Source organism: Xiphophorus hellerii, chromosome 23, assembly GCF_003331165.1.
Source record: "Xiphophorus hellerii strain 12219 chromosome 23, Xiphophorus_hellerii-4.1, whole genome shotgun sequence".
Lineage (NCBI taxonomy): Eukaryota > Metazoa > Chordata > Actinopteri > Cyprinodontiformes > Poeciliidae > Xiphophorus > Xiphophorus hellerii.
The window spans coordinates 473112-496816 of NC_045694.1; the positions used below are offsets into that span (position 1 = coordinate 473112).

Here is a 23705-nt window from a genome sequence, read left to right on the forward strand (position 1 = left end):
CTGTGTTAATTTCATTATTATTTATTAAAATAGGACATTTAAATTATCTAATAGAAAAGAATATCTGCGCATGCGCCTTTTGGTTTATGACGAATCCTTGCTTATTAAAATCTACCGATAGGTGGCGGTAAGGGAAACAGAATTTCACAAAAAAATAAACAAGTGACGCGTGTGACGTCACATCCGTTAAGGAAGTGAAGCAGCACGGGGACGGTAAGGTGAGCTGGTGAGCATGCTGAAGCTGCTGCAGGTGAGTTTCCGCCGCCAGGTGTGGAGGAGCGTCTGCTCCGCGGCGGCAGGTGAGGCGGCGACGCGCGGAGCCGCGGCAGCGGCCAGGAGGGTCGGAGTCCGGAGCTGCACCGTGGATCCGGACGTGGCGGAACAGTTCGTGTTCCTGGACTGTGCAGGTGAGCAGCTACAGAACCTCCTGCTATGCTACTGGTTCCGGTACCTGAGCTGGCTGCTGTTCTGACCCGATCTGTGGTTCCGGTTCTGATGTTCTGAAGAACCTTCTAGACCCAGCTTCCCGGGTCAGAAATGTTTAGCATTAGCATGACCAGAACCGGGAGGTGTTTCCGGTTTTGTTGGTTCTGGTTCTTTTGGACTTTTCATTGGGTTTTATCTCCAGAACTGTTCTGCCTCAGGTCAAGGATCTCAGCTCGGTTCTGGTTCCTATAGTCCAATTTCACAGAAAGTATTCACACCGCTTAAACAAACAGGAGCCTCCTAACCCGGAACCAGAACCCATCTGGTCCAAAATGTTCTGGTTCCGTTAGGACACTTGTGGAACGGTTTTTAGATCAAAGCAGATTCATGGCCTAGTCAAAGGTTTCAGACTTTTATTGTAACAAATGTTGAACATGTTTCTTCTTCTTCTCCTTCTCATTCTTCTTCTCTGAATAATTTGTTGTCACATCAGGAAGTTCTGATCTGCCAGAACCGGCCGTTTGGACCTTGGGACAGTTTGAGCTTTGATCAGCTGACCACATCGGACGAATCTGATTGAACGGAATCAGGTTCTGCTGCCGGTTCTGTTGGGTCAGCCTGACTCTTCCTGTTCTCTCCTGTTTCAGGTCTGGAGGAGGAGCCTGATGAGGAGCAGCAGCTCCGCGTCGCCTCTGGTTCTGGTTCTGGGTTCGGGTCCGGTTCTGACCGTCAGGACCGAACCCACCTGAGGGCACTGGAGGGGCAGCTGCAGGTGCTGAGGGGCGGAGCCTCGCAGGGGGCGGGGCCAGACTCCTTCATGGAGTTTCAGGATGAGGACTTCCCACTGGACGAGCGCCTCATAAAGTCCCAGAAGAAGAAGAAGAGGAAGGGGGCGGAGCCTAAGGGTGAGCACCGTGTGTTTGGGACGGCGGACGCAGGCGTTGCGGTCAGCGACACCAGCTGCTCCGGCTGCGGCGCCCTGCTGCACTGCGCCGCCGCCGACCTGCCCGGCTTCCTGCCCAGCGAGAAGTTCAAGGTTCTGATGGCGGCGGGGAAACTGGGCGGAGCCACCTGCCAGCGCTGCCACCTGCTCACCCACCACCACAAGGCGCTGCACCTGCAGCTGACCCGGGACCAGTACCGGGACGTGGTGCGGCGGGTCCGGGCCCGGAAGGCGCTGGTGCTGCTGGTGGTGGACCTGCTGGACCTGCCGGGCTCTCTGGTTCTGGACCTGCCGGACCTGGTGGGCACCAACAAGCAAGTGGTGGTTCTGGGCAACAAGGTGGACCTGCTGCCCGCTGACGCGCCCAACTACCTGCAGCGCCTGAAGCGGCGCCTGGCGCGATGCTGCCAGGACGCCGGGTTCGGGCCACAGGTGGCCGACCTTCACCTGATCAGCGCCAAGACGGGCTTTGGGCTGGAGGCGCTGGTCTCTGCCCTGCAGCGCTCCTGGAGCTACAAGGGCGATGTCTTCCTGGTGGGCGGAGCCAACGCCGGCAAGTCCACGCTGTTCAACGCGCTGCTGGAGTCCGACTACTGCCGGTCCGCGGCCGCCGGCGCCCTGCGCAGGGCCACCATCTCCCCCTGGCCCGGTACGTAACCAGAACCAGAACCGCGGCCGCCGCTGCGCCTGGCTAACCCGCTGTGTCTCCCCGCGATGCGTTCAGGGACCACTCTGGAGCTGCTGAAATTCCCCATCACCAACCCGACTCCTTACCGCATGTTCCGGCGCCAGAACCGCCTGAAGGAGGCGCTGCAGCAGACGGAGGCAGAGCTACCGGCCGACGAGCTGCGGCGGCTGCAAAGGCTCGGTCGCCATGGATACCTAGTGGGTGAGGAGGGGGCGGAGCCATGTGACCGGGGGCGGAGCCAGGTGGGTCTCTGATCACCCGCTCACCTGTCCAGGTCGGGTCGGCCAGACGTTCCGGTCCGGTGGATCCAGAAGCGACGAGATCCAGTTTGATCCAGACAGCCTGGCGTTTGGCGAAGACGGAGGATCACAGAAAGAAGGTAGGTTCTGATCGGGTTCTGATCGGGTCCCACCTGCAGGTTCTAACGCGGTTCTGACTCCTCCTTCAGCTGCCGTCGGGTCACATGACGAGCCGAGTGCCAACGATCTGAAAGACGCCCACTGGCTGTACGACACGCCGGGAATCCTGAGAGAGAGAGACGTGAGCCGCTCTTCCTCGCCCGCTCCTCTTCCTCGCCCCCCTCCTCTTCCTCGCCCCCCTCCTCTTCCTCGCCCCCCTCCTCTTCGTCTCAAATAACTTTAAAATGTTTTTTATCCAGTAAACTAAAGTATTTGATCACACATACAATAAAAACACATGTTTTTTTATATAAAAATATTTAAATTATTTCTCTAAATCGGATTAATTGGAAAACATTTTTACACATTTTGAATCTATAAAAGTGAAATCGACCTTTTTATTCACAATGTTTTTCTGAATCCACTTCCTGTTCCTGCTCTCTGGACTTCCTCAGGTCCTCCAGCTGCTTCAGGACCAGGAAGTCCGGTCGGTGGTTCCGACCCGGGCCATCGTTCCCCGGACCTTCGTCCTGAAACCCGGAATGACTCTGTTTGTCGGAGCGCTGGCCCGGATCGACTTCCTGCAGGTAGGGAGGGGCTAACTGTCGGGTGGATGAGCTGATTGGTTAACGACGGACGCCTGGGTAATGGCCGCCGTCTGCAGGGCAGGAAGTCCTGCTGGTTTTCTGTTCTGGCCTCCAGTCAGGTCCCAGTTCACGTCACCGGTCTGGAGAAAGCCACCAGCGTCTACGAGCGACACGCCGGCCACGCCCTGCTGGGGGTGAGTCACGTGACCTCACTGTGACCTCAGTCAGCCCGTCGTCACGGCGCCGTGTGTCATGTCTGCCTCCGTGCTGCGTTCAGGTGCCTGCAGGTGGGTCGGAGAGGATGCAGCGTTTTCCTACGTTGGTTCCTCAGGACTTCAGTCTGGAGGGTCGAGGTTACCTGGAGGCCGCCGCTGACATCACGCTGTCATCGGCAGGTAAGCCCCTCCTCCGCCTGCAGCCGCTAGGCTTGGTCCGATCCCCTCTCACCTGCGTGTCGTCTGTCTGTCAGGTTGGGTTGCCGTGACGGCGATGTCAGGCGAGCGGGTGGAGCTGCGGGTTCACGGCCCGGAGGCGGCCGGTTTCGGCCTGCGGACGCCGCCGCTGCTGCCTCACGTCGCTTCACTGAAAGGAGAGCGGCTCCGAAAGTCGGCCGCCTACAAACCGCTGAGGGCCGCCGGCCAGATCCACGGCCTGAAGCCCAGCAGGAACTGAGGCTGACGCACCTGGACAGGTGGGGGCGGGGCCGAGGCTGGAACTGCCTTCCCTGTTACCGTGGTAACGGAGGCTGATGAGACCTTGAACAAAGACGAACTCGTCTGAACTTTACTTCTGCATGTCGTGATCTCTGTTACCGTAGTAACCTGATCCACTGTCGGTTACCCTGAGTGGTTCTGAAACCGGAGCGGGTCTGTGGTTCTGATCCCTACTTGTGTTTAGTAAAAATGAGACGGAACCAGACAGAGTGAGGTCTTTACTGTTCACAGCTTCATCCAGGCCCGGTTCTGATGGACCCAGATCATGTGACCGGTTCTGTTTTTGTTCCAGTAAACTGGGTCGAGACATCAGAATCAGAACTAGCAGCCCAAACAAACGGATGTTTCTGCTGTTTTTATTAAAGGTTATAAACTGCAGCGTCAACACCTGTAACAACATGGAGCCGTCCAGCAGTTCTACCAGAACCCACCCGACCCATAAAGTCCAAACAGAACCCATAACAGTCGAACAGCTGATGTTTGTCCCCATCATCCTGTCACATGATGACGACGTTATTCTGCCAGCCTGGTTCTGGTGGGTCCGTTTGAGCAGAACCAGACCAGGTGGTTCTGATGGCTCTGGCTCCTCTGAAGGTTCTGACCTTCTTCAGACGTCATACAGCTTCTCCTCTTCTTCGCTCCTCCTAATGAAGGCGGATGACAGCTCCTGCAGCAGCAGCTCCTGGGACGCCGTGCAGTCTCCGGGCCGCATGCCGCCCTCTGCTGGCGGGCCGAGGGAAATGCAGCCTGCGCCGCCCTCTGCTGGTGGGCTGAGGGAACTGCAGTCCGCCCCGCTGCTGCTGCCGCTCCGCTCCAGCGTCTCCAGGGAGCCGCCGACGGAGCGGACCCCAGGGGCGGCGGCCACGTGGTCCAGATGCCCGCTCTCTGACAGAACCAGCCGGGTCTGCCGGTCCGGAACCTCCTGGGTCTCTGCGACGCGGCTGGACCGGAAGCTGGTCTCCAGAGACTTCAGCACCTGCAGGCCAAAGTCCCCCACCTCCTCGTAGAGCGGTTCTGGAAGGTCCGGAGACTCGGCCCGCTCCCCGAACGAGTCCTGCTGGATCTTCATAGGCTGGACACAGACAGAACCAAACCCCACCCAGGTTAACGGTACCGAACCCTCTGGCAGTTCTGCACAGCTTCACAAACTGAAATCCTAAAATGTTCTGATGGGTTTTGTTCTGAATTCAAAAATCTTTTAATATTATAACTGTTCAGCTGTTTAAAATTCTAGAAAATAATTTTCGAAATTACAGAGATGTTTTTACAAAATATTAACTTTTTAAATTTTGACTGATTTAAAAAATAAAATTCTTTAAACAGAATTTCTAATAACTTTGGGGACATATAAAAATGCATTAAAAGTCTTAGAAACTCTAAGTTTTTCATTTACAATTATGGATGACTTAATTTTTGACTTAATTTCTTATTTTTATTAAAACCGAGTTTAAACCGGTTTTAATAAAACTGAAAAAATGTTCTGAGCTAATGGATCAGTTCCAGGTCTACTCTCTGATGCTTCATGGTTTCTCCTCTAGAAATGACTCAGGGGCGTGCCGTGGTGGCGGAGGGGTTAGCGCGACCCACATTCAGAGGCAACGTGGCCTTGACGCGGCTGTCGCGGGTTCGACTCCCGGACCCGTTGACGTTTACCGCATGTCTTCCCCCCTTTCCTTCCCCCTTTCCTGTCAGCCTACATTGAAAAAGGGACACTAGAGCCACAAAAAGACCCCTTGCGGGGCGATAAAAAGAAAAAGGAACCAGTTTAAATCAGTAAAGAACCAGTTTGAACCAGTGAAGAGCCAGTTTGAACCAGTTTAAACCGGTTTTAACCAGTGAAGGACTGAAAACTTACGAAGTACATGGACAGGGTCCTTCGGTCGTGAAGCTTCCTCTGCAGGGAGAAAAGAAGAAGAAACGGAATCTCAGTCCTGACCCGGTGTCTCGGTCCGGTACTGACCGGTCCCGGTTCTGACCCGGCCCCTCACCAGTGTCTGCTTGGCTGACAGCATGCTGCTGTTGCTCTCGTCTCCTCGGATCGGAACCAGCGGCATGGTGCCAAACTTCTGCTTGGAGATGTCAGAGGAGGAGTGGCGCCGCAGAACCGGCGGGCCCGGATCATCGTTCTGGAAGAGGATCAGAACCCGGGGTGAGCGGCTCCGGTGCCAGTTCTGGTTCCGGTTCTGCAGACTTACCTGAGCCCGGAGGAAGCTGGTGACCCAGTCCCACAGCTCGGCCTCACTGCTGCAGCACAGGAACCTAGAGTGAGGAATAAACTGGGTCAGAACAGAACCGGGCTGGACTGAACCGGGTCAGGCTAGTTCTGGTGATACTTACAGCTGGTGCTTGTCTGACATCACTGTGAAGCCCCATCTGCAGAGACACACGTTACCATGGAGACGCTCTGCTGCAGCTTGCTGTTACCGGATCAGAACCGGCACCCAGACCAGGTCTCTGATCCCGGCTCAGCGTCTGCTGCAGCAGAACCAGGTCCAGTTCCTCCACTGGAACCAATGATCCAGATCTGAGTGGGTCATTGGTTCTGACCACAATGAGGTCCAATTAGAATCGGTTCTGGACCCAGTTTGGTTCTGATCCATCAGAACAGAATAGAACTGGTTTGAACAGTTGGGTTTGGACCAGAGCGGTTCCGTTTCAGATTCTGGTCCTGTCCCTGTCCCTGTTCCTGGTTCTGGTTCTGGTGCTGTTCCTGGTTCTGTTTCTGTTTCTGTTCCTGTCCCTGGTCCTGGTCCTGTCCATGTTTCTGGTTCTGGTCCTGTCCATGTTCCTGGTTCTGTTTCTGGTCCTGTCCCTGTCCCTGGTTCTGGTTCTGGTCCTGTCCCTGGTCCTGTCCATGTTCCTGGTTCTGGTTCTGGTCCTGTTCTGGTTCTGTTCCTGTCCCTGTCCCTGTTCCTGTCCCTGTCCCTGGTTCTGGTCCTGGTCCTGTCCCTGTCCCTGGTTCTGGTCCTGTCCCTGTTCCTGGTTCTGGTCCTGTCCCTGGTTCTGGTTCTGGTCCTGTCCCTGTTCCTGGTTCTGGTCCTGTCCCTGTTCCTGGTTCTGGTTCTGGTCCTGTTCCTGGTTCTGGTTCTGGTCCTGTCCCTGGTTCTGGTTCTGGTCCTGTCCCTGTTCCTGTTCCTGTTCCTGGTTCTGGTTCTGGTCCTGTTCCTGGTTCTGGTCCTGTTCCTGGTTCTGGTCCTGTCCCTGTTCCTGGTTCTGGTTCTGGTACCTGCTGGGAGCTTTCAGCTTGCGGCGGATCCCGATGTAGATCCTCATGGTCTTCAGGGGCCACTCCTTCTCTGGCTTGATGCTCTGCAGGGAGACGCAGAGCGGGTCAGAACCGAGCCAAACCGGATCAGAACCGGGCCTGGGGGTTCTGCCTACCCTCCGGTCCTTGAGCAGCAGCAGCTTGTGGTTCCGGATCTGGAAGGTTCTCTCCTGGAAGCGGTTCCCCTGCAGCAGCTTGGGAGGCTCCTCCCTGCAGCGCAGCAGCCCCACCTTCATGACGTCACACCTGTAAGCTGGGGGGAGGAGGGGGGGTGAGTTAATACCAGACAGACAGACAGGGGGATCCAGGTGCGCCACCTACAGGTCAGGATGTTCAGGCCTTCTATAGGAACCCTCTTCACTAGCAGGTGGGCGGAGCTTGGGTCGGCCATCTTGCACCATTGTAGCGCCTGTTCCAGAACCTTCTCCTTGGGATGCAGCGGACGTTCTGGAGGACGAGAAGAACCGGGTTCATTAGATCAAAACTAGGTCCTTTCGATTAATTAATGACGTCCCTATAATGTTTTGTTGTAGTTTGGCCTCCATCCAGCAGGGGGCGTTGCTGGTCATCCTGAAGCAGAGCCGCTGAGACAGAAACAAAGATGGCGGCGATATCCCAGACTAGGGAAGCAGAGTCCGGTGTGGGTTGATAAATGCTCTTATGCGGTTCCGTTCAGAAATATAAACTCCTGAAGTTTGACATGAATTCAGCTCCTGGCTCATAAACTACTGAAGGGCTGCGAAGGCGGGAATGTGAACATGGCGGCAGCAACGGTAAATTCAGAGGGCTGCGGTGAGTTCATGAACATTATGGAGGAAAGTTTTAATACTCCTTCAAGAGAGACCACACTTATCTGCTGACATGTTTCATTAGGCCCGAGCAGCAAAGCGCTGCGAAGGCCTATTGTATCTGTACTGTTTATTATTATTATTACGATTCTTCCCACCTCTTCGTGTGCCTTTTTGGGGGCTTTATCATATTCAAAAACTCACCAAACTTGGCGGTCGCAACTAGAAAATTTAAAAATTTTGAATTTTAAGGTTGTCGCAAAAATCGCAAAAAAAATTGCTGAACGGCAGCAACTAGCAATTTTCTGTTGACACAATGGTATGAACGTACTTCATCGTAGAGACATGAAATTTGGTACACTTGTAGAGCTCACCAAAAGACTCAGAACTTACATTTAATGTTATAAGCCAACTATCACAGAAAGTCGGCCATTTTGTATTGAACGTCCATTTTTTTCCTCGATTTTGACGTTTACAGCCTTCGTATTTGATCGAACTCCTCCTAGGGATTTCGATTGATCGGCTTCAAACTCGGTCAGTCTGATCATAAGGCATGTTTGATTTAAAGTTATCAAATTGGTGAGTTTTGGAGCATGTTGAAGGGGGGTTAGCAGGGGTCAAAGTTCACCTACTCGCCATGAAACACAAAACTCTTATATTTCCTATACAAAAACACATAGAGGGACCAAACTTTCAGTGATTGATCGTCATCGGGTGCCCTACACTACCCTATGGTCAAATGATGACATCACTTAGGCCACGCCCCCTGAGAACAGGAAGTGTCATGTTTTACTGTGAACGGTCGCTATCTTAGCCCTTTGACCTAATCAACATGAAACTGTGTCCAGAGACAGAAGACATGTTGGTGTGTTGAGCATTCCAACCCTGACCGGCTTTGACATAGCAGGTGGGCGTGGCGGCGTGGCGAAGTGACCTGTAACGCCGTTGCCATACGTTTGGCTCTGAATTCCACAATTTCGGGCCCAGCTGCTCCAAACTCACTAGGATGGATCCTTATCCACCCACCGACAGGAATTCATAACAAAATCTGGTGGGCGTGGCCTAATTTCTCTATAGCGACCCCTAGAGTATTTTAAATGAACAGCCCCAAGCCATGCTTAAACCTAGAATTACGAAACTTGGTACACATGTGTATCTTGTCGGGACGTACAAAAAAGTCTCTTAGAGCCATGCTCTAAACCCAACAGGAAGTCGGCCATTTTAGATTGAATTTCATTTGACCTCGATTTTGACGTTTACAGCCTTTGCATTTGATCGAACTCCTCCTAGGGATTTCGATTGATCGGCTTCAAACTCGGTCAGTCTGATCATAAGGCATGTCTGATTTAAAGTTATCAAATTGGTGACTGTATGAGCTTGCTGAAGGGGGGTTACCAGGGGTCAAAGTTCACCTACTCGCCATGAAACACGAAACTCTTATATATCCTGCACAGAAACTCACAGAGACACCAAATTTTCAGTTATTGATCAACAATAGGTGTCCTAAAATACCCTGTGGTGAAATTATGACATCGCTTAGGCCACGCCCCCTGAGAACAGGAAGTGTCATGTTTTACTGTGAACGGTCGCTATCTTAGCCCTTTGACCTAATCAACATGAAACTGTGTCCAGAGACAGAAGACATGTTGGTGTGTTGTGGATTCAAGCCCTGACCGGCTGCGATGAAGCAGCTGGCTGTGGCGGCGTGGCGAAGTGACCTGTAACGCCGATGCCATACGTTTGCTTCTAGATTCCACATGTTTCGACCGAGCTGCACCAAACTTGGCCTCAGTGATGCTGTTGTGATGCCTGACAATGCTATGTCATCATATTATGACGTCATCTAAGCCCCGCCCCCTCAGAATGAATTAGAGAGATCTTCTGTGTAATTACTTAATAAACAGTACATGTTCGTCGTTTGTAGGGCAATGCTGCCCTCTGCTGGCCACTGAAATAGTTTCATTATTTCAGTAATTCGACACCAGAGGGCAGCATTGCCCTGCAGATGAAATTCTTCGATTTTGTAATACACAGGAAAAAATGAAAAATTGGTATTTCTAACACAAAAACTCACAGAGACTCCAAACTTTCAGTGATTGATCGTCATCAGGTGGCCTACAATACCATATGGTCAAATGATGACATCACGTAGGCCACGCCCCCTGAGAACAGGAAGTGTCATGTTTTACTGTGAACGGTCGCTCTCTTAGCCCTTTGACCTAATCAACATGAAACTGTGTCCAGACACAGAAGACATGTTGGTGTGTTGAGGTTTCCAACCCTGACCGGCTTTGAGATAGCAGCTGGGCGTGGCGGCGTGGCGAAGTGACCTGTAACGCCGATGCCATACTTTTGCTTCTAGATTCCACATGTTTCGACCGAGCTGCACCAAACTTGGCTTGAGTGATGCTGGTGTGATACCTGAAAATTCTATGTCATCAGATTATGACGTCATCTAAGCCCCGCCCCCTCAGAACAGGAAGTGCTATTTTTTTCCTTGGAAACTTTCATCTATGGCTCTCTTGACCTAATCAAGGTGATTCTGTGTTGGATGACAGATAGGAAGTTGGTCTCGCTTGCTTTAAAGTGCCAAGAGTTTTCAATGGCGGCAACGCCGTTCGTATACGTTTGCCTCTACATTCCACATATTTTGACCGAGCTGCATCAAACTTGGCCTGAGTGATCCTGGAGGCTTGCCCGTCAATCCTACGTCATCACATTATGACGTCATCTAAGCCCCGCCCCCTCGGAACCGGAAGTGCCGTTTTTTTCCTTGGAAAGCTCTGTTTATGGCTCTCTTGACCTAATCAAGGTGATTCTGTGTTGGATGACAGATAGGAAGTTGGTCTCGCTTGCTTTAAAGTGCCAAGAGTTTTCAATGGCGGCAACGCCGTTCGTATACGTTTGCCTCTACATTCCACATATTTTGACCGAGCTGCATCAAACTTGGCCTGAGTGATCCTGGAGGCTTGCCCGTCGATCCTACGTCATCACATTATGACGTCATCTAAGCCCCGCCCCCTCGGAACCGGAAGTGCCGTTTTTTTCCTTGGAAAGCTCCGTTTATGGCTCTCTTGACCTAATCAAGATGATTCGGATGATGAGCTCTGTCATTGCTCGCTGCTGGCTGAACCGTGTGGGCGTGGCCAAATGGCGAATATCAGTCCCTCGCCATATTCATACGTTTGGCTCTAATTCAAGCATGGATCATCCGATTGGCTCCAAACTGGATATGTATGACCTTTGTTCACCTCTAAAGAGCCCAACGGGATTGAGATGTAATTTGGCTCCACTGCGCCCCCTAAGTTAATACATCGGCTGTATCTCCTCGACGCATCGACCGATCTGCACCAGATTTTTTGACAGTCGTCGGGGAGCGCCGCCGAACGCATTCACGCGTGTCGCCCGGTGGACGGGCGTGGAAAATGCGCGACAGCTTCTGCGGCGGCTAGCGGGCGGCGGTGCTGGAAACTGCGGCAGAGCTTCTGCGGTGGGGAGTTGGCTGCGGCTCTGGAAATCGTGCGAGAGCTTCTGCGGTGGCTGGAACCCCCACGGTGGCCAATAGGCCGGAGCGGCGCTTGCTGCGAGGGCCGCCCGAGGCTGCTTGCAGCTTTAATTCTTTTTATCTTTTATCTATTCATCGACCTGTTATGTTTTATAAAAACAGTTTAATGTCTTTATTCAGGCAGTATTTAATACAGCGGACACAAGATAATGTTACAATTTAGTGATTTTTTTTTCTTTTTCTTTTACCCCTCCAGGGGTAAAAATCTACTGTCATATATGTCCCTTATATGACAGTAGACTGACAGGAAATGGGGAAGGAGAGGGAGGAAGACATGCGGCAAATGTCGTCAGGTCCGGGAGTCGAACCCGCGACGGCCGCGTCGAGGATTTTTTTTTTTTAATGGATCTTTATTGAGATACAAAATACATAACAGTACAAACACAGAAATGTCTGCCAGGTGTCACCGACACATACGGTACATCACCATGACGTTACATGAACACTTTTTTTTTAAACAAATTAATCATAAACAAATAAGGCAATTACAGTAGTGGCATTCTGTATAAGGCACATATAGAAGAGGCATATTTAAAATGGAATACAGAGTAATATTGATAATAGAAAATTAGTATTACAATAAGTAATAGTGAAACAATAACTAAAAAGGCAAAGGGGGATTCATGTATTAGGATTAATATACATCAGTGGGCAATTCCATTAATATTTCAGCCAGGGATTCATACGATTCAATACATTTCAAGGATTTCAAATATAACTGGAATTCAGATAAGAAGATGTTAAAAACTGGGGATGATCTCAGCACTCTTTGTTTATGAATAAAGAATTTTGCCAAACAAAATATTAAGTTACAACAGAGTTCTGTAGTTTTGTTTATTAATAACACTCCAAAAGTTACCATATCTCTAGAAATAGATTCAGGAAGTGTGATTTTTAAACTGATCCACCTTTCTAAGCAATTCCAGAATGTTTTGGTTTGGTTGCATTCATAGAAGATATGGTCTATCGTTTCAATATCACGTTCACAAAATGAGCTCTTATTGTCATCGATATTAAAGCCATTTCTTAATAGTTCTTTTGCAGGGTAAATTGCATTTAAAATTTTAAAGTGTTTCTTTAGCTTGTGGTTGTATGGGGAGTTTAAAATAAAGAGTTCTTAACGTTTCAATTGATTTATTATCAAACTTGGAAAGAATGTTATTTCTATTAATTTTCCCAGGGAACAGAGTTTCGTTAAGACAGTTTCTAATTGTGTGGTTATTGAATTTTTGGTCAGTCAATGAAATTCCATTAATTAATAAATTTGGTAATTGTGGGGTCATCGGATTATTTATTATCAAGTTTTTTACCTGATTAATAAATTGTTTCGGAAAGGCATTAAATAATTTGGTAAATTCAGCTCTTGGGGGAAAGAATTGATATTGTGCCCATAATTGTTCGTAGTTTAACAGGCAACCATTAGCATCCATTAAGTGTATAATAGACCAAATATTCTTCTCCATCCAATCTTTGTAAAATAAGGATTTATTGCGATGTAATATGAATCTGTTATTCCATATTATAGAGGAGTGTGGCGAGTAGTTATGTACATAGAGCATTTTCCAGTATAGTAATACTTGTTTATGGAACTCTGATAGTTTAATGGGTAATTTATTTATATTGAAATCAAGTTTTAAACCACCTATTTTGTTAAATACATAATTAGGGACACAATACCAAAATAACTGAGAATTTTTAACCCAGGATTTCAACCAATTAATCTTAAGGGTTCCGTTAAGACATTCAAAGTCAATTACTTTCAGACCGCCATCTTTGATTTGTTTCACCATATGACTTTTCCGTAGGTAGTGTGAGCTGTTCCTCCAAATAAAGTTCATGTTCATTTGGTTAATAGTTTTAGTTAAACTATTTGGGATAGCAGTGCTACAGGTTGAGTAAATTAATCTTGATAAACTTTCCATTTTAGTTAAATAAATGCGTCCTAAAATAGAGAGGTCTCTTTGGAGCCATGAGTTAAGTTTGGATTTACATTCTTTGATCTTGTTTTCAATAGTTCAGGTTGATTCTTGGTTTTTGGTTATAACATTTCCTAAGTATTTAATTTCAGATTTAATTGGAATGCTAGATATTTCTTTTAGGGGAGTGTCATGAATGGCTATAAGCTCACATTTTTTTAAATTTAGTGTTAGTCCTGAAGCCTCAGAAAAATTTTTAATTTTATCAATTACAATTGAAACCTGCTTGTGATTTTTGAAGAAAACGGTGGTGTCATCTGCTAACTGGCTAATGATTAATTCTGTACCAAAAACATCTAATTTCTCAATGACTACACAGTTTTTAAGATAGATTGCTAACATTTCTGCAACCAAATTAAAGAGATATGGGGAGATGGGACACCCTTGAGGAACTCCAACATTAATGTTAAATCTGGCTGTGGTGCCCTCAGGTAGTATTACACAACTATTAATGTTTTGATATAAACCTCTAATTAAGTTAATAAAATTGGCTCCAAAACCAAAATGTTCAAGAACTGAGAATAAGAATTGATGTTCCACCGAGTCAAAGGCTTTATAAAAGTCAAGAAAAAGAATAAAGCCGTCGTCTTGGATCATGTCCCTGTATTCAATCAGGTCCTTCACCAGTCTGATATTGTTGTGGATTGACCTTCCTTTTAAGAAGCCAGATTGTGATTCTGCAATAATGTTTGAGATTCCTGTTTGGAGACGCATGGTAAATATGTATGTTAGTAATTTATAATCAGAATTTCTGAGTGTAATAGGTCTTCTATTCTCAATAAATCTAGGGTCCTTGTCTGGTTGGGGGATACATATAATAATTCCTTGATTCATTGTGGTAGGTATAGGATAATTTTTAAAAATTTCTGTAAAAACTTGATGCAGTAATATTTTTATGTCTTCCCAAAAATGTTTATAAAAGTTTCCCGTAAGCCCATCTGGACCCGGTGCTTTATTTATTGATAAGCGATTAACAGCCTTATCAAGTTCTTCTATTGTAATTTTGTTGTCAAGTTTTTTTGTAGTCATCCTCTATTTTAGGGATAAATGTTTCAATTTGTTTTAAAAAGTTGTGAGATTTTTGTTCTGAGAATTTGGAGGTATATAATTTGTTATAGAATTTAAAAATTTCAATGGATATTAATTTTTCATTGTTGGTTTCTACATTATTTATTATTAAGGATTTGATAGAATTTTGTTGTTGTCTTCTTCTTTCCAGATTACAAAAGTAGGCCGTGTTTTTTTCTCCTTCTTCCATCCATTTTGCTCTTGATCTAATAAAAGCCCCTTTGGCCTCTGGATATACATTTCATCCAGTTTGGGTTGGAGGATTCGTACTTTTTCTTTGTCTTCCATTGAAGGATTGGGCTTATTGCAATATAAATTTAGTTGTTGTACAATATCTAGTTCTTTTTTTTGGAGTTCTTTTTTAATTTGTTTACTGAATGAGATAGAAAATTGTCTGATCTTGTACTTCAGGAATTCCCATTTTTGGACAGGGCTACTTAATTCTTCAGAGTCCTTAATATTTTGGATTAAATCTTTGATTTTTTGGCAGTAGGTATCATTTTTAAGGAGACTGCAGTTAAATTTCCAATATTTACTTGTATCTGATTTCCAGTTTTGAGGTTTCATTTGTAAAGAAATAAGGCTATGGTCAGTCAAAGGTGCTGCAGAGATGTCTGAGTTAATTTTATTGGACAATAATTCATTTGTTATAAGCCAATAATCAAGTCTTGACTTGCTATTTGAGCCAAACCATGAAAATTGATTACAGTTGGGATTAAGATGTCAGCAAAAGTCAACTAGATTTTGTTCACTGCAGAAATTGTAAAATATTTTGTTAAGGTAACTTGAGTTATGTTTAGAGGGCCATTTATCAAAAAATTCATCATGAACAAGGTTGAGATCCCCACCAATTATAATATTGTTTGTTGAATAAAAAGATTTTAAGTGATCTAAGTTTAGGGTTATTTCTTCAAGTAATAATTTGTTCTGGGTTTGATTGTTATAACCATATATATTTAATAAAATAAAAATTACGTTATCCAAACATACAGTGAGAAATAGCCAGTGACCATTTTACTTGATATTATCTGACCCTGGAAGTTTTTAAGAAGAATAGCGACCCCTGCTGATCTTGAAGAGCCATGACAGAAATAAGTTTCATCTCCCCATTGTTTAGATCAAAAGATGCCATCTTCTTGTTTAGAATGAGTTTCCTGTAAGAATATTAAATTTGCATTTTTCCCTTTACAAAATAAAAAGAAACTTTTCCTTTTAGTTAAATCTCTTAGGCCCCTTGCATTAATAGAAATTAACGAAAGTTCACTTTTCAAGTTAAACATAAAAAATTTAAAAAACAAAATAAAAGGCTGAACAGTATTTGAATAGGTTTACCTGAGAATAAATTGAACTGTAGGTAGCAAAAACTCCTGAACTGATCAAATTATCTGAAGTCAGAAATGTTGTGTAGATCTATTGTGACGTTAAGGAGCAACTCGTTGTCCATTGATAAAGGCATATGGGCCTTTGAACCGCCTTTATCCCAGCTCTCCTGCTTGCTCTACTTTGGGCCACACAGCCAGTCGTGCTTCTCGGTCTTCTTTGCTGAGGTCCTCGGAGAACCGGATGTTGAGCTCCCTGCAGATGGGGTGTTGCTTAGTGGATCTCCAGAGTTCATCCCTGAAGATCCGACCAGTAAACTGGACAATAATCTGCCGTGGGCGGTTGGTGTCGTTCGGGCCGAGGCGGTGTACAGTGTCGAGAATGAAGTCCATCTTCTCTTTCCATTGTGGCAAAATCTGCTTAATAACATTCGCGACTTTCTGTCTTGTGTCTTCCTCCTTTTCCTCTTTTAAGCCGTTAATGCGCAGATTCCATCTTCTTTTGTAGCGCTCTGATTCTGCCGCTTTTCTTTCAATCTCTTGAATCTTCTTTGTCAGCTTGGCATTTGTGGTTTTAAGTTGTGTAATCTCATTTTCCTGCTTTTCGTTTGTATTTTTACAATCTTGAATTTCAGCGCTGTTGAACTCCCGCTTTAGCAATATTAGCGTGTTCCGTTTCATTTCTTCTCCAAAGTTCAGCATCATTTTCTGTAGATTTTCAACTGCTTCTAAAATCTTGGCATTGGATGCATTTAAACTAACCTCCTGGTCTCCTTTTGTCTTCTTCTGTGGTACCGGAGGCTTGCATGGTGATGATAGGGCGTTTTTAGTCCCTTTGGCATCGGTGTCCATACAGTAGTCGTGAGTTAGCAGAGCCTTGTTAGCTTTGCTGTTAGCCATTATCCTCGTTGTTTTTTTCTTTTGCTTGTAGTTATCTTTCCCGTTATCACTGGACGCTTTAAGTTATTATTATTATTAAATTACGACTGTACTCCTTTTTTTGTGTCTAGTCTGGACTTCATAATGTTTAACTACTTATTTAGGGAGTTCGCTACCCGGAGCTCATTACTGCGCATCCGCTCTCTCCGCCATCTTGCCGTCCTCACCTCTTCGTCTGCTACTCTCGGCCGCGTCGAGGTCTGAAGGCCTCCAAATATGGGTCGCGCTAACCGCTACGCCACCACGACATGCCCTTAGTGATTTTTTTTATTTTATTTTGTGTATTGTCGTCTTCCTAAAATAACAGGTTTTTTTGCCAAGGTAATGATTATTATAATGATTATTATTTATTTATTTTTTGGCTAAGACGTCTTTTGGAAAGAAAGCGGTGATATTTTTGCAGAAAGGTTTTTGTCAAAAGCCGACTGATGATATGAAAAATGAAACCCTTCATGTTATGGAAATACGGTCGAACCTGGCAGCAAAGATTAACTCCAAAATCAACAACTTGCATTCTTGGTAAGTAAAGAACTGATCAGAACTGGGTCAGAACCGGTTGAAGTGGGTCAGAACCAGTAGAAGCGGTAGAAGCGGGCTCTCTCACCCAGCTGGCCGTCCTCGATGGCCTCGAAGGTCATCCAGACGTCCCTCTCTCCGGCCGGGACGTTCCTCATGTACAGAACCTGATTGGTCAGCTCCTCCGCACACATGGTGGGCGACACCTGCAGGATCAAAGGTCACACCGTCATATTTGGGAGCACTGAAGAGGGCGGAGGGCTGGAGCTACCTTCAGAGTGACGCAGCAGTCGGGGATCTTCATCTCCAGGTAGACTTCGATGATGAGGTCGCCCGCCTGAGAGAGCTACAGACAGAACCGAATCAGAACCGACCCAGCAGAACCCACACATCAAGACAGCAAATGTTTGGTTTTCCAAGATTTAATTTTTGGAAAATCTGGATTTTTTTTTTCTTCCATCAATGTGACCTTGTGATGTCAACACGGCCAGGGCGGCCATCTTGTTTTTACAGCTTCGTCTCTGGTTTTCCAGGTAGGGAAATCCTTCATCTTTTAACACATCAGCATCAAATTACCAGCAGCGACCGAGTCTGCTTAGGAGGAAGAGCTGCTCTCGTCAGATCCTGATGACTGCAGCAACCTTTTTCTCCTTGAAACTAAATTTTCCTCTTAATTTTTCTGCATTTTAACTCTAATATTTTGACTTTATTCTCATAGTTGGACCAAAACTTGAACGCTGTGAGGAAACTCCCAGGTTCTTCTCGCCTGTGTGTGCGTGTGTGTGCGTGCGTGTGTGTGTGTGAGAGCTGACCTGAGTGTCCTTCCAGCTGGTGATGAGGCTGATTTCTAGTTCAATCTGAGTCTGATGATCCTCGTCGATCTGAAACAGAACCATAGGTCAGCAGGTTCTCCTAAATCAGAACCACCGGGTTCCCCTCGGGTTCTCCTGCGGGTCGATCCACCTCAAACACGTCCAGGTAGTTGTCGATCAGATCCTCCACAATCTTCACCTCGTGCTCGCCCTTCCCGTCGGTCTGGAACAAGCTGGGAGCGAACAGCAGCGACAGGTTCTTGGTGCACATCTGATTCAGGTCGGCGCACTTCTGGACCCTGATGAAGACAAGATGGGTCAGAACCGAGAACTGCTCCCTCCCGCCAAAGCTGCTGATGATGGTGAAGACCCTGACCTGTAAAGATGGCTGATGAGAGCAGCCAGAGTGGTCCGGTTGACCCGAGGAAGGCTCCGGATGATCTCCTTGTAGCGGTCCAACCGGGAACGCTTCTGAGGAAGTTCTGAACGGGAAACAAGACTGTCGATCAGGATTCACTGCTCCAAACAGTCAGGTTCTGGTTCTGTTTCCATGGTAACAACTTCATTAAAGTTGAACCCAAACCAGAATCCTCTAGCACGCTAGCTTCATATTTAGCTAGTTATCGAGCTAAATATTTAACTCAGAACTAAACATTTAATTGGCAACTTGTTTGGAAATTATACATTCAGCTAGCAAGCTAAATATTTATTCAGCAGGCTAGCTAGCTAGCTAAATATTTGGCAAGTTTAGTAGCTGTTTTCAAATTGTACTTTGGAAAAAATTTGGAAAAATTAACTAGAACGCCCTGCAAAATGTGATTTTCCACTGGAAACTCTGATTACCCCCGGTTACAACTGAAGACGGATGTTACGTTTCAATATGGCCGCTCCTCACATCGACAGTAGTAAGCTGTAGTGGAGGCATGTTTTACAAAACTCACATGTAAAAGTGAGTTTAACATCAAGGTTACATGTAGCGCCTGCGATGATAAACTGAACAAATCAAAAGTGCTGATTGGTTATGGAAAGTAAAGCTTATAAGAGACGATTGTAAGAGCCGATGCTAACGATTTTTATGGGCATCATCGTCATGTTGAAACCAGTTCTCCAGGCAACTGGCTTAATATTTGGCTAACATCTAAACATTCGGGAACTAAATATTTAGTGAAAAATTAAATGTTTAGTTTGGAAAATAGTTAGCAGGCTAAATATGTAGCATCCTAATTAAATATTTAGTTAGCTTGCTAGCTAAATATTTAACTTGCTAATTAAATATTTATACTCAAACTGTGAAGTTTATAAATGAATAAATAGGCCTGTCACAATAACAAATTTTGCTGAGCGATTAATTGTCTCAAAAATTATTGCGATAAACGATAATATTGTTTGAAGATCTTTTTACACTGATTTAATGGAAATGATGTAATAATGCAGGTGATTTCCTGCCAAAGACAGATACACTTTATTTTCAAAAGAATATTTAACACTGGAACTGATAAACAAAATAAACAAAAACAAAAATAAAATGGATTCTCAGTCTCCATTAACAAAAAATGCACTTGATTAAAACCTAAACAACATAAAGCCAAAGTGGAAATAAATACTGCATTCAACCAAAAGAGTGCAGATTATGAAGTCTGTATATTATGTTGCCCTTCAGTAATATCCATCCATCCATCTTCTTCCGCTTATCCGAGGTCGGGTCGCGGGGGTAGCAGCTTCAGAAGGGAGGCCCAGACTTCCCTCTCCCCAGCCACTTCTTCTAGCTCCTCCGGGGGAATCCCGAGGCGTTCCCAGGCCAGCCGAGAGACATAGTCCCTCCAGCGTGTCCTGGGTCTTCCCCGGGGCCTCCTCCCGGTGGGACGTGCCCGGAACACCTCACCAGGGAGGCGTCTAGGAGGCATCCTGACCAGATGCCCGAGCCACCTCAACTGGCTCCTCTCGATGTGAAGGAGCAGCGGCTCTACTCTGAGTCCCTCCCGGATGACTGAGCTTCTCACCCTATCTCTAAGGGAGAGCCCAGCCACCCTACGGAGAAAACCCATTTCGGCCGCTTGTATCCGCGATCTCGTTCTTTCGGTCATGACCCAAAGCTCATGACCATAGATGAGGGTGGGAACGTAGATCGACCGGTAAATCGAGAGCTTCGCTTTTTGGCTCAGCTCTCTCTTCACCACGACGGACCGGTACAGCGCCCGCTTGACAGCAGACGCTGCGCCAATCCGCCTGTCGATCTCCCGCTCCCTTCTTCCCCCATTCGTGAACAAGATCCCGAGATACTTAAACTCCTCCACTTGGGGCAGGACACCCCCCCTGACCCGGAGAAGGCACTCTACCCTTTTCCGGCTCAAGACCATGGCCTCGGATTTGGAGGCACTGATCCTCATCCCGGCCGCGTCACACTCGGCTGCGAACCGCTCCAGCGAGAGCTGCAGATCACGATCTGATGAAGCCAAAAGGACCACATCGTCTGCAAAAAGCAGAGATGAGATCCTAAGGCCACCAAATCGGATCCCCTCAACACCTTGGCTGCGCCTAGAAATTCTGTCCATGAAAGTGATGAACAGAATCGGTGACAAAGGGCAGCCCTGGCGGAGTCCAACTCTCACCGGAAACGAATGGAATGGAATGTCACCTTCAGTAATAATTAGATTTAAATAGAGAAGATGGGCACATCGACTACCTGATGCAATAATTCACACTACATGATTTTTTGCTCCTATTTTTCCCCTTACAACAATCTTAGATCGTTGGTCTTTCTAAGATTGTGTGGTGTGTTACGGTAGATCATCGTTGCCGCTCCGATCTAAATCAGGGTTTTCCCCGACTGGGATCTTAACGCAGCCTGTTGAATGTGACAGGCAGCCAATCAGAAAGCGCGGATTCTCCTCCGTGTTTTCTGAAGGGAAATTACGGAGGGGAATCCCAAACAGCTGACACGGCGCAACCCGAAGTCCAGCGGACATTGGAGATGATATGTGGAAACAACATTAATGTTTATTCAACATGCAAAGAATATAGAAATGACAAGAGGAGGAGTTGGAGCGAAATTGCTACCGCAGTTGATAAACCCGGTAACTTTTCAGCTGTTCTTCGTTAACGTGACGTAAATAGGTTCTAATGATTTTCATTCAGTCAGGACTTTACGCTGACACTAGCCACATGCATTGCAGGTAGATTGTAGTAAAGCATTGATTAATGCCTGGTTTTAAAATTAGTTCACTGAACTTGTAGCCATTATTTTGTGCCCATTGTTGGACACCACACGGCAGGACCGAACCCGATGGAACCGTTATAGCTAGGATTTCTGTCGGCTAATGTTTGGTCTGTCAGGTTTTGAAAATGGGCCGACAGCTCCTGTGCGCTGGGCTTTACACTAAGGAAATGAGGAAGGGAGGAGTCAGTGGAGAGCACCGGAGTTGAGCCTTTTTTCATTCAGTGTCATCAACAGAAAGAGAAAAAGGCCGGAAGAGACGATAATGCTGATAATTGAAATGACGTCGATAGTTTTAATTTATAGTACGATTAATTGATTTATCGTTTATGGCCACAGGCCTATGAATAAATAACGCAGTGAAAACATGACTTTGAAAATGGAACCCCGTGTTTGTTTTGAGGTGGTAATCATAACCCAGATTATTGCTGTTGATGTTTAAGTTTACAATCGGCGCCCCCTAGAGGAGTGTTCTGCATGGAGCCGGACTCACTGGCTGCCTCCTGCCACAGCGGGTGCAGCTCGGCCATGAAGATCGGATCGTCGATCTCTCTGAAGAACCTCTTCAGAACGTCCGTCACGTCTTCGATGAAGTGGTCGCCGATCCGCAGTTTGACATTCCGGGCGTCTTTCCGGAACTCGTCCATCAGCAGCCGGATCCTGGATTTGGCTCCGTTCTTCCTGTAGATCCCTTCATGGCCCAGACCTACAGGGAACCAGAACCGTGAGCCGAGAGGTTCTGTAGCCGGCCGGGTCCGGAGCGGTTCTGCTCACCGTACTGCGTGATGAAGGCGATGCAGCTGTCCACGATGATGGGAATGTCGTTGCGGCTCATCTGCTGCTCCCGCAGCGCGTTCCCTTTCCCGCCTGCCGCCTGCCGGATGTCCAAGAGCCACAGCGAGAAGTCGGAGCGACACACACCCTGCAGGTGTAGAGTCCTGACCAGAACAGAACTGGAGATGAACCCGAACAGAACCTGAACAGAACCGGTAAGACACGGTGGAGCCGGATTGCACCTTGTCTCACCTTCCCTTCTCCACCAGAACCAGGATGTCTTTCTTCTCCTGATTCTCACTCTCCGAGGTGATACCTTCAACACAAACACAGACACTGAAACCACTAGAACCAGAACCCGGACCAGGACCCGGACCGGGACACTGACTCAATTCCTGCAGCCGGTTCAGGTTGACGATGTCCTCGGCCGCGCCGTCGGTCCGGGGACAGACGAACAGGTTGGACTTCTGCAGGACGAAGTAGGCCTCTTTCCACTGCTGCGGGTCCAACATGGCCCGGTACCGCAGCAGCCCGACACGCTCAAACTCCCGGGTCAGCAGGCAGTGACAGCTGAGCGGCGTGGCGGCCTGCCGACCACAGCGGAACAGAATCCACTTATTCTCCTTATTTTTCTCACAGACTTGCAGGATCTGATCAGATACGTTTGTTCTGGTTTCTGTGGATCCGAACGGAACCAAAACCAAGACGTGAGGCGGGTCAGACCTGTCCGATGGCTTTGGTCCAGCTGTGCAGCTCGTCGGCCGTCTCTAACCCGAACAGGAACAGCTTCTCCGACGCCACGTACAACTCAAAGGTGTAGCGGAACCTGCAGGATGGACCGAGTAGAACCGTCGGGATCGGACCAAGCAGAACCGTTGTGTTCAGACGGAGCCCTGCAGGGGGCGGCGTGGAGCTGAGCACCGACCTGTCGATGAAGCCATTGTTGTTGCTGGCGGAATCGGGTCGGCCGACTCCCAGACACACAATGTCCTTCGCGTCGATCTGCAGGCACGGTTCGGCCGAGTGGTCCGACTCGTACAGAACCAGGGACCGGTCCACGGAGCACCAGAACTTCTGGAAGTCTGAAAGGAGAACAGATTGGGTTTGTTGCCGCAGCAGAACACGGCCCGGACCGGTCTGGTCGCTTGGCGGTTCGTTCTTCAGGAGTTGTCCGACCTTCCCGGGTTTTCCTGGACAGCGTCCCCCTGCCGAGCGAAGACGCCTTGTAGAGGAAGCCGGAGTGAAGGACGGGCTGCATGATCTCATCGTACACGCTGGGATCTGCAACCAGAGCCAGATGGCCGTTCAGTCACTTCCTGTTCCATCGTCCGGTCCCTGATTGGACCAGAGCCACACAGCCTCTCCATGGTGTGACGCTCCCTGCTGCAGCTAGGGGGCGCCCTGCAGTCAGCGGGATGGAGATCTAAACTCTCTGTGTCTGACCAACTCCTTCAGGAGGATCGGTCCCAACGGTCAGACTGGCTAAACCACATCTACTGAGCAGCTGGTGCTGCAAGTTTATAACCTCTGGTAACTTAGTAACCGCTAGCAACCATCAGGAACCGCTAGTAAACATTAGGAACTGTTTGTAACTGTTTGTCAGTAACCTTCATTAATTGTTGGTAACCGGTAGTAACCATCAGTAAGCTTTAGTAATGGTCAGTAACATTAGTAACCATCATTAACTGTTTATTTGTTGAGTGTAAAAATGTTT

At 47.4% G+C, this 23705-nt stretch overlaps 3 protein-coding genes across 5 annotated transcripts in view; 2 read left to right on the plus strand and 1 right to left on the minus strand.

The window, feature by feature from the left end:
* LOC116714596 (alpha-1,3-mannosyl-glycoprotein 4-beta-N-acetylglucosaminyltransferase B) overlaps positions 1 to 23705 on the plus strand; it is a 776799-nt gene that overhangs the window by 428344 nt on the left and 324750 nt on the right. The window lies entirely within an intron of this gene.
* On the plus strand, positions 185 to 3960 carry noa1 (nitric oxide associated 1). Its single transcript, XM_032555264.1, has 9 exons — positions 185 to 407; positions 1074 to 2018; positions 2094 to 2258; positions 2332 to 2436; positions 2506 to 2597; positions 2911 to 3042; positions 3120 to 3236; positions 3320 to 3437; positions 3512 to 3960. Exons 1-9 carry the CDS (start codon positions 233 to 235, stop codon positions 3712 to 3714), a joined length of 2052 nt encoding a protein of 683 aa, XP_032411155.1. The 5' UTR covers positions 185 to 232; the 3' UTR covers positions 3715 to 3960.
* Positions 4096 to 23705, minus strand: part of arap3 (ArfGAP with RhoGAP domain, ankyrin repeat and PH domain 3) — a 33222-nt gene continuing 13612 nt past the window's right edge. For 2 of the 3 annotated variants that reach the window (XM_032555224.1, XM_032555226.1), the window contains 20 exons: positions 23168 to 23272; positions 22917 to 23073; positions 22715 to 22817; positions 22380 to 22578; positions 22244 to 22307; positions 21992 to 22155; positions 21711 to 21923; positions 18380 to 18485; positions 18155 to 18302; positions 18004 to 18072; positions 17463 to 17537; positions 17280 to 17397; positions 7342 to 7467; positions 7137 to 7273; positions 6982 to 7064; positions 6093 to 6128; positions 5951 to 6014; positions 5744 to 5881; positions 5611 to 5649; positions 4096 to 4827 (listed from right to left, as the gene is read on the minus strand). In XM_032555224.1, coding sequence (XP_032411115.1) covers positions 4363 to 4827; positions 5611 to 5649; positions 5744 to 5881; positions 5951 to 6014; positions 6093 to 6128; positions 6982 to 7064; positions 7137 to 7273; positions 7342 to 7467; positions 17280 to 17397; positions 17463 to 17537; positions 18004 to 18072; positions 18155 to 18302; positions 18380 to 18485; positions 21711 to 21923; positions 21992 to 22155; positions 22244 to 22307; positions 22380 to 22578; positions 22715 to 22817; positions 22917 to 23073; positions 23168 to 23272 — 2609 coding nt within the window. In that variant the 3' untranslated portion in view covers positions 4096 to 4362. The remainder of the gene's footprint in view (positions 4828 to 5610; positions 5650 to 5743; positions 5882 to 5950; positions 6015 to 6092; positions 6129 to 6981; positions 7065 to 7136; positions 7274 to 7341; positions 7468 to 17279; positions 17398 to 17462; positions 17538 to 18003; positions 18073 to 18154; positions 18303 to 18379; positions 18486 to 21710; positions 21924 to 21991; positions 22156 to 22243; positions 22308 to 22379; positions 22579 to 22714; positions 22818 to 22916; positions 23074 to 23167; positions 23273 to 23705) is intronic. The other variant, XM_032555225.1, reaches the window with a different exon arrangement.